Source organism: Arabidopsis lyrata (assembly GCF_000004255.2).
Source record: "Arabidopsis lyrata subsp. lyrata unplaced genomic scaffold ARALYscaffold_3, whole genome shotgun sequence".
NCBI classification, from domain to species: domain Eukaryota; kingdom Viridiplantae; phylum Streptophyta; class Magnoliopsida; order Brassicales; family Brassicaceae; genus Arabidopsis; species Arabidopsis lyrata.
Genome location: NW_003302553.1, coordinates 20803858 through 20813957, shown reverse-complemented (window position 1 = coordinate 20813957; position 10100 = coordinate 20803858). Strand labels below are relative to the sequence as shown.

Sequence of the window (10100 nt, the reverse complement as noted above, 5' to 3'; positions counted from 1 at the left end):
AAAATAAAAAATCTAAGGTTTCGAAATCCTTCTCCTACCTGTACTTATTTAATTATTGTTACTTAATGATATTTTTGCTTTTTGATATTTTGATTGATTGATTCGTTCTACTACTCCGGACGGTTCTACCCTTTTATATTCAAATGAAATTATTATTTCTTGGAAATTTGGTTGAAAATAAGTTTCAAATATTTTACTAATTCCTCATAAAAAGGTTTTCTAAATGATTTTTTTGATTATTTTTTGGAAAAACTACAAAATCTATCACTTATTCTCAATTTCTTTCAAAATCTACCACATTCCTTCTCTTCTTTCAACTCATACCACATTTTGATGTAGAGTTACCATTTTGTCCTCCCTTTTTATCTTCCTTTTTATCTTTCCTCCCTAATTATTTCTCTTCTATATTTATCTCTCCTCCCTATTTATTTTCCCTACAATATTAGCTTCTCTATTTATCTTTCTCTCCCTCGAAACACGTGCACTTTAACCAAGAAACATTATATCTCCTGAGACTAAACAATTAACTTTCGTTTTTGTCTCCAGATCTTGTTCCCGATTGGAAATTCTCTGTTGCGTTTAGATCTTGTCCCCGATTTCATCATCTTGCTCTATTATCATGAATTCCACATCTTGTCCACCAATTGTTCTCATTTAAGGGTTTCGAATTTTATTTAGATTTTTCACCATCTATTTTGGTACAGAGATTAGTTGAGCATTATTGTCTTCACCTACCCTGATTATTGAATTTTTTTTCCTTCTATTGCAAAATAACAAAAAGATCCAGTTGTCCCCGAGTACTATTACTCATTCTATTACTCATTCGATATGAACTTGTCCCCGATCTAATTCTATTACTCATTCGATCTGAACTTGTCCCCGATCTAATTCTATTACTCATTCGATCTGAACTTGTTCCCGATCTAATTCTATTACTCATTCGATCTGAACTTGTTCCCGATCTAATTCTATTACCCATTCGGTCTGAACTTGTCCTCGATCTATATCTATTACCCATTCGATCTGAATTTGTCCCCGATCTAATTCTCTTACTCATTCGATCTGAACTTGTCCTCGATATAACATATTCGATCTGATTCTCTTACTCATTCGATCTGAACTTGTCTCCGATCTAATTCTATTACCTATTCCATCTGAATTCGATATGAACTTTTCCCCGATCTAATTCTATTACTCATTCGATATGAACTTGTCCCCGATCTAATTCTATTACCCATTCGATCTGAACTTGTCCTCGATCTAATTATATCACCCATTCGATCTGAATTTGTCCATGATCTAATTATATTACTCATTAGATCTGAATTTGTCACTGATATAACATATTATTTAAATAACCGTGCAGCATTTATTGCATACCTGCTCCTTCTTTGGAAGCGCCAGACAAAACTATCTGTCTCTGACACAGACTCTGTCCCTGACACAGACTCTGTCCCAATCAGGGGTATTTTGGTCCAGCATTCCACATGTGCTATTGAAATATGGTAGATTTTGAAAGTTTTTTGAGATTGTGGTAGATTTTGAATGCCAGTTGTTAAAATGTGGTAGATTTTGCAATATTCCCTTATTTTTTCCTTTTTACTCTTTTTAGGGTTCATATCTTATTAATGGTAAAATTTTCATAATGACTTGAGAAACTTTTTTGATTAATAATAAATTAATTAATCTAAAATCAGTTATATAGAGTCATAGAGATAGAATTAAAATTTTACTTTAATAATTTGTATTTTTTTTAATAACTGAAACACTTTGTTTTTAGTTTCTTACTTTGTAGAAACAATTACATTATCTCACGGATAAATATAAAAGGGACAATAATTTTTGAAAACACAAGACTTGCTCTGGGCTTTGCCTTGGTGTTGCTTAGGTTTGATGCTGGATCCGCTAGCTTGACGTCAGCTTCAGTGTTGCAAATGAATCCTTCTTTGTTAACGTCAATATTATGGGTTAGATGTTTGATCCAGATTCACATTTCTATTTCAAGCATATTTTTGATTTAGGTTTTTTTTTTTTTCCTTTTGTAATCATGTAACTGGTTTGGGCTATGAACCAAAGCCCATTAATAAATAGTTTTTCCAAAAAAAAAAATGTTTAAATTTAGTCTTGAATATGAAAAGTTGTCGGTGAACAAATTTTGCGGCCACTTGATTACATTGTCTTTTGTTTTGGTCAGAAGCTTACAATGCCTAGGTACATATCTCATATAGGAATAGGAGTTTAATTAACAACCATATTTGCTAATAATGCGTACCAAGCTTTCAATACGTAAGTTTAAATTCTTTCAAACTTAAGAAAACCAAATTAGACGAGATTCTTAATAAAATAATTAGAGTTCTCTTAAAAAGTTTTCTATATATTTTGTGTTATTTTTTTAAAACTCTTAACGATCTAATAACTAAGAGAACAATATTTTGTGAGATAAAGTTTAACCATTAGTCACCATTGATAGATTTTTATATATCTTGAGCTAAATTAGTTTTAATTAACATTAGCCCGTTTACAATGGGTGTGTTATTATCAAGACTTGAAGACACTATAATGGTGTGTCAAAAAAAAAGATGTAGATGATATGGCAAGTTTTGTGTTGAAACTTATCAATGGAACTAATAAAAATCAAGCGGAACACATGTCAACATCTATATGGTTAAAACAATTTTATTTGATAAATAAAAGATAGGTTATACATGTAAAACACATTGGTCGCTCAGATTCTAAGTTGTTTTCTCTTTTTAATTGTTTAACATCAACCATTTCGTAATAATTATTAATATATATACCAAAATTTATCATTTTCATATTCTATAAATAGAAACTTATTTCATTTGATTTGGACACTAAAAAAACCGTATTTTTTTACCATACTAATTTAATTAACATCCAATAAACTCTTGTTTTTCGCTTTAAATATCGCTTAGTGAAATAGATCCCAACAATAACTTTTTTAACACCCAGAATTCTTTTGCTTACCCATTCAACTAATAAAAATCTAGATGTCTTACTTTAAATAAATTTAATTAATTGGATACTATCTCAGTAATTTCTTCTCGATAAATATATAAATTTCATTTGGGCAAAATTATTGGTGTTTTTTTGTTTGTGTGCTCGTTAACCTCGAGCTCGTAGACATAGGTCCGATCTAAATAGAGTAGGCAGAGAGGTCACAGTCCATGGGATTATCATCTTTAAAAACCTAAAAAATTGGCCGGAAAAATTAATAAAAAGACCTAAAATTTTCTAACTGCTATCCTTTTTACATAGAAGGCCTTTATATCTTTAAAAAGTTACAAATTAGGTCAAAACTATATCTACAAAATAGTCCAGATTAATAAAAATTTTAAAAATCTCAAAACAAAATTTATTTACTAAAAAGTCCAAGAACTTTTTTTGCCCAAGAACACTCATTTATGTTGGGCCGAAGGTGCGTAGACACCAAACTGGTCCATTTGCAAGAAGCAAAAAACATTATGGGAATACACTAAAAGTCAAACGAATTCGTAGATGGGAACAATTTTTTAAAGTTTAATCATAGTAACTTGTAGGTTTACTATAGGTTGTATGAAAATATTCAGGCTTGTGTCGACTACGTATTGGGCCGACCTTTCTTAGCAGATTTGAATCTCAGAAATATAAACTAATAAGAAATTCAAAGAAATGTAATCTAATCATTTGAAATTTCTTTTAATTATCTATAAATTCTTAGAATACTTATCTATCCAAAACATTCAAAATTATCGAAGTTTTTTTTTTCTATTCATACTAGTAGAAGTACTTGAATGTAAAATCTATTCTTTAAATGTATGAATTATTCCTGTATTATTCGTACTCCCTGTCCGTTTCTTCCTAAATAAACATCGATTAACAATTTCTGATACTGTAGTTATTCTATAGATATTTATATTCCTATCCAATCAGTAGCCGCTATGGTCCCAATTTATACTAGTATCACTTTTGAGTCATAACGATAAAATTATTCTCGGATATTTTGGATATCCGATCCGTTTATAAATTTTGACATAAAAAGTTTGTTGGGTCGGGTTATATTTAACCCAACTCATACAACAGATATTCCATATTTAATAATTTAGATATTTCGAAGATTTGATTAAGATTTAGAATTATGATTATCCTATCATCTTTGTTTGATTTGTTTTTAACTGTTTTGAATCATCATATAATACATAAAGTAAAATAAAATCAAATCAAATTTTTTCTGCATATATTGTGATTCGAAATTTTAAAAGACATATATTATCCAGTTGACGAAAATGTATGTTCAACGTTCTACATCGGTTAAAATATTTAGACAATGATTCAGAATCATATCATAAATAAGATCAACATTAATAAAATAAATGAGTTTTTTGGCCGGACGGATTTGGCGGGACAGGTTTTTGAATCAACAATAATAAAAAAATTAAAATATTATTAATCTACCGCTTTAATACGAATTAAATCTTTAATTTTTTTTTATATCACCAATATTAGATATATTAAATAAATCTTTTTTAGAAAAGATTGTATAAACAAATGAGGTCAGCTACAGAAGACGATAGAAGAATCATCTTTCTCCACCGTTGTTTTGAGAAAACTACTTGTGGACCACTTACTTATTAGTTTTTTAGGGATATGATATTGACAGCGACTAACCAAAACGATAAATTAACAATGCTCATAAACTTTTTTTTTTAAAACAACTATACTATTTCAACTGTAAAATTGATATGAATATTGCCACCTTTTGGTTTTCAGTAAAATTGGATTTAGAAATTAAATATTTGTATACAACAAAACGTTTTTATTCATAAACATTAACGTTAATGGCATGGACCGAATATCCTAAAAATTGCGCCACCTGGTTGGCTGGTTCGAGTCGTCTACGGATGGGATGGTGTGTAGTCTGCCCACCAGCATTTACTAGTTCGAGATAAAAATCTTCTTGAGGTAAACAAGAAAAAACTATTGGTAACGTTGGACGTTGTTTTCAGCTTTCCCTTAACATAACGAGCATCCATTTATTGGTTTTCTTAAAGAAAATTTCTGTCATTGTCAATGTCGTGGACAAAACCATTAAACTGATTTTGAGCTTTTCTATGTTTTGTTTTTGGTTTGCAGGCAAATAGAACTTTTACTTGTTAGCTTATAAGTTGACAATAAATTAGCACGTCGTAAAAGTGATTAATCTATTGATGGTGTCCAAAGCCATTTTGGTGACTGTTCAATTTATTATTTGAATCATTGTATGTGAATTATTATTTTATTTTTTGTCAAAGATTGTATGTGAATTGTATTCCACATAGTTGTAGAAAACCTTTTATCATATATATAATTATGGTTTACGCTGGTTTGATTTGTTTCATTCTTTAATATTTTCCGAATTATATTCGAATATGTTGGTAAAGTTCTGTACAACCAATTAGATGACACACACTAATGCATGCCGAAAGAAAGATTGGGTACTCCTACCAACAAGTTTGAACAGGGATTCGATTTTATTCTATTCGATTTTGATGGAATGTCTACTCCTACCAACAAGTTTGAATAGGATTTTGCATAGTTTTAGTATTAAAAAGTGACTAAAAGGTAAAAAGTTAGAGAGTGAGTAGCGTGTTGCTAAACACTTTATGCTTTCTCGTACCAAACTGATGTGAAATCTAAAATGACTTTGATCAGAAAAGAGAGCATGCACTCGAAAATAAAAGGGGTTTGATAGATCCCACTGAATTTGCCAATAACAAATTTTACTATTCCCATTTAACTTTACCAAGCAATAATTTTTATTTTAAACATAATTTTGGACAATTTTTCGATATGCGTCAATCATCTTTGCGAAATGGGAATACTGATTTTCTATATATCGTTCAAATAACAAAAAAAAATACCATTCAAATTTTATTAGATGTCACCAAAATAAACTAAAATATACAATCAACCAACTATTTCTCATTATCTTTTTTGTTTGTTTGTTTAAATGTTACTTTTTGTTTGTTTGTTGCCGAAGTAGTTTTGGAATGTTTTACAAAAAACTAAAGAAACTGAATTCTTATTTTGCTGAATAAATCAAGGTAGGCCTTTTACATAGTAGTATAAAAAAATGTTGGATATCTCATATTGTAAAAAACAAAGAAGAATTATTACAACAAAAATGAATCGAACAATTTACGAAATAATTAGCAAAACTTTGGTCGGTGCTCAAATCAATTAACAAGCTCTTAATATATAGTGCTGGCCATAAATTGCGTCTTTTAGCTCTTAAATAGAGTCAAACGTTAATTTTGTTTTTTAATAAAGCAAAAAGACGTGTCAAAGTCAAACTAACTAAAATTAGATGTTCTCATATGCAAATCATTTTTAATTATGAAACTTATATTGCATCAAATATTATTCTTGCAAAAAAACCTCATAAATAAATGATAGTATAACAATAACATTCGATATCATAAATTCATTACATACATACTTTGTATAAAGTAATTAGATCTCCGAATAATAATAATCGGTTACTAAAATCGTCCTCCACAAAGTTCGGCAAGAAAAAGACCAAAACCAAATCTCTTAAAGGGTCAATTTCGTAAATTTACACAAAATTTCATGACCATATATTTAATAAAAAAAATCAGCCGAGAAAAATTCCAAAAATCAATAATTAAATCACTTTCCATAGTTTACAGACAAAACAGAGCTTGCTTACGTGTTCTCCAAAATTTGTATACAATTTTCACAAAACCAGTACCTCAACTAGATCCATCTCTAGGGTTCTTAAAGTTTCCAACTTTTTCATTGATTCTGGCAAATTTTGTTTTTTTGGGGTTAAATTTGGTTTAAAATCCGGTGAGAGAGATGGGTAAAGTGGCTGTTGCTACGACGGTTGTGTGTTCGGTGGCGGTTTGTGCGGCGGCGGCGTTGATAGTACGGCGGCGAATGAAAAGCTCAGGGAAATGGGCAAGAGTGATAGAGATATTGAAAGCGTTTGAAGAAGATTGTGCAACGCCAATTGCGAAATTGAGACAAGTGGCTGATGCTATGACTGTGGAGATGCATGCTGGTCTTGCTTCTGAAGGTGGAAGCAAGCTTAAGATGCTTATTAGCTACGTTGATAATCTTCCTTCTGGGTAAAAATTTCTTATTTTTTTCCTTTATTTTGTGAATTTGGATAAAGTTGAAATTTTTATGGGATTTATCTGAATTCAGATTTTTAAAAATGCTGAATTGGATTAATCATTTCCACGTTTATCCATTTTTTTTTTTTTGGATAATGTCATCTGAGAAAGTTTCTTGCTTTATGATTTATTTGGAATTCGATTTCGATTTCACTTGTTTGATTGAGAAAAATGGATAAAATTTGAGATTTTATCTGAATTCAGATTTAAAAATGGATAAATCATTGCACGTTTATTCAATTTTGTGTTTTTTTTTGGATAATGTTATGAGTTTTATCTGAGAAAGTTTCATGCTTTATGGTTCATTTGGAATTCGATTTTGATGGTTTGATTGTCAATAAGAGAATCCATGGAATCTCTCTTGAAATTGGGAATCTTGTGAAAATTGTCATGCCAAAGTCAATAGAATCAGAGCACAAGATTTGTATGTCACAGAACATAGTTGATATAGCTTTTGATGTCTCACTGTTTCAAAGCTTGGTTTCCATGTACTTTCATGGATTTTAAAGAGTTTGTTGTTACCTTTTCTTTGTCATGTTCTTTGTAGGAGCCCATATGTCTTTGTAAGAGGATTTAGTGGAACTTTTTGGGTGAATTATGAGTGTACTTTTACTGTGTAGTTGTTTGTTTTTGGGTTCTGATGCTAATTACGTAGTAAACTTTGAGCTGTGATTGGTTCTAATGCTAGCTATCAATATGACAGGGATGAAACTGGTTTCTTTTATGCATTGGATCTAGGAGGAACAAACTTCCGTGTAATGCGTGTGCTTCTTGGTGGGAAACAAGACCGTGTTGTTAAACGAGAATTTAAAGAAGAATCAATTCCTCCTCATCTTATGACCGGGAAATCACATGTCAGTTTTCTCACTAAACTTATTCCCTTATTGTTGTTATGCCTAGTCTTGGTTGATTGATCTATATCATTGTGTATTGATTATATTTTGGCAGGAATTATTCGATTTTATCGTTGACGTTCTTGCCAAGTTTGTCGCTACAGAAGGCGAGGACTTTCATCTCCCACCGGGTAGACAAAGGGAGTTAGGTTTCACTTTCTCATTTCCGGTTAAGCAGATATCTTTGTCCGCTGGCACTCTCATCAACTGGACAAAGGGGTTTTCCATTGATGATGCAGTTGAGCTTGATTTCTCTTCATCTATTTCGTTTTTTTTTTATTACACCAGCTACTATGCTTCCTTCCTCTAGACTGCAAATTTTCATGAACCCTGTTTTGTTGTAGCTAAGAAATTTACAGGCTTTGGTTTTGTCGATATGAAGACGTGTTTTTGATATGAGTATGCTATTTCTGAAAGCCTGTCCTCTGTATCTTGGCGATTGTGTAGGTTGATAAAGATGTTGTTGGAGAACTTGTTAAAGCTATGGAAAGAGTTGGGCTGGACATGCGTGTTGCAGCGCTTGTGAGTTTTGCTCCTACCCAATCTTTGTTTCAGCATGCATTAGTTTGTGTCATCTATTTGATTATGACCCTTTTCCTTTGTAAACTTTACAGGTTAATGATACAATTGGAACACTCGCGGGTGGTAGATACACTAACCCGGATGTCGTTGTCGCTGTTATTTTGGGCACCGGCACAAATGCAGCCTATGTCGAACGTGCACATGCAATTCCCAAATGGCATGGTTTGCTACCCAAATCAGGAGAAATGGTTTGTGTTTTTCGAAAAAACGTAACAACAACAATTGAGCTTTGAAGTAGTTGTATCATCTTATAGTATATACCGTTATGTAGGTGATCAACATGGAGTGGGGAAACTTCAGGTCATCGCATCTTCCATTGACAGAGTACGACCACTCGCTAGATTTGGATAGTTTGAATCCTGGTGAACAGGTATTAGCTTTGAAGTTATGCTGTTTTTCAAGTTTCCTTCAAAGAATCATCATCATGACCATAAGATTATATCTGGCTATTTTTGTTTTCTTCAGATTCTTGAGAAAATCATTTCCGGAATGTATCTGGGAGAAATCTTGCGTAGAGTTCTTCTGAAAATGGCTGAAGAAGCTGCTTTCTTTGGCGACATCGTCCCACCCAAGCTGAAAATACCATTCATCTTAAGGTTGATTAGTTTCTTAGTCGTCATGATTACTTGCCATCGAATCAAAAAGTCTAATAATTACTTTTACGGTATGCAGGACCCCGAACATGTCTGCTATGCACAGCGATACTTCCCCGGATTTGAAGGTTGTGGGAAGCAAGTTAAAAGACATATTGGAGGTTAGACTTTTTCCTCTACATAATAGTTTCACACTTAAACGTATAAGTGAAATCTCAAAAGAGTTTATTTGGTGAACTCTCAGGTCCCGAATAGTTCTCTGAAGATGAGAAAAGTTGTGATCAGCCTCTGTAACATCATCGCAAGCCGAGGAGCTCGTTTGTCTGCTGCAGGGATCTATGGAATCCTCAAGAAAATAGGAAGAGACGCAACAAAAGATGGAGAAGCTCAGAAATCTGTAATAGCAATGGACGGTGGGCTATTCGAGCACTACACTCAGTTCAGTGAGTCGATGAAGAGTTCATTGAAAGAGTTGCTTGGAGATGAAGTTTCAGAGAGTGTTGAAGTGATACTATCGAATGATGGTTCAGGTGTTGGAGCTGCATTACTTGCTGCTTCTCACTCTCAATATCTCGAACTTGAAGATGACTTTGAAACAAGTTAATTTTAAAGCCTTTTTTTTTTGTGTTGTAACCTTCTTTGTTTGCCATAAGGGTTTTAAACAAATAAAAAAGAAGAAGGTAAAATGCCCTTTTGGGGAAATTTTATTTTTGTCAATTTTCAAGAACAATAAAACCTGGATTCTGGGAATTCAAAAACCCAGCTGCTAATGTTGTAGAACTATATATATTCGAGTTCTTTATATACATGTTCATTTTTTTCTTCCCAAAAACAGAAGTCTAAGGGGAAGCAAT

General features: G+C 32.0%; 1 protein-coding gene across 1 annotated transcript; it reads left to right on the top strand.

Annotated features, from left to right (window-relative positions):
- The first annotated feature begins 6657 nt into the window (after nucleotides 1–6657).
- On the top strand, nucleotides 6658–10052 carry LOC9322084 (hexokinase-2). Its single transcript, XM_002885972.2, has 9 exons — nucleotides 6658–7130; nucleotides 7882–8032; nucleotides 8127–8309; nucleotides 8519–8593; nucleotides 8686–8841; nucleotides 8925–9023; nucleotides 9119–9249; nucleotides 9326–9407; nucleotides 9491–10052. Exons 1-9 carry the CDS (start codon nucleotides 6859–6861, stop codon nucleotides 9848–9850), a joined length of 1509 nt encoding a protein of 502 aa, XP_002886018.1. The 5' UTR covers nucleotides 6658–6858; the 3' UTR covers nucleotides 9851–10052.
- Nucleotides 10053–10100: the final 48 nt, after the last annotated feature.

Excerpts from the sequence above, each read along its gene's own strand:
- LOC9322084 (XM_002885972.2), top strand. The coding sequence starts at position 6,859 with ATGGGTAAAGTGGCTGTTGCTACGACGGTTGTGTGTTCGGTGGCGGTT. Across the intron at positions 7,131-7,881 it reads GTTGATAATCTTCCTTCTGG|GGATGAAACTGGTTTCTTTT; the intron begins GTAAAAATTTCT and ends TCAATATGACAG. Across the intron at positions 8,310-8,518 it reads GGTTTTCCATTGATGATGCA|GTTGATAAAGATGTTGTTGG; the intron begins GTTGAGCTTGAT and ends GCGATTGTGTAG.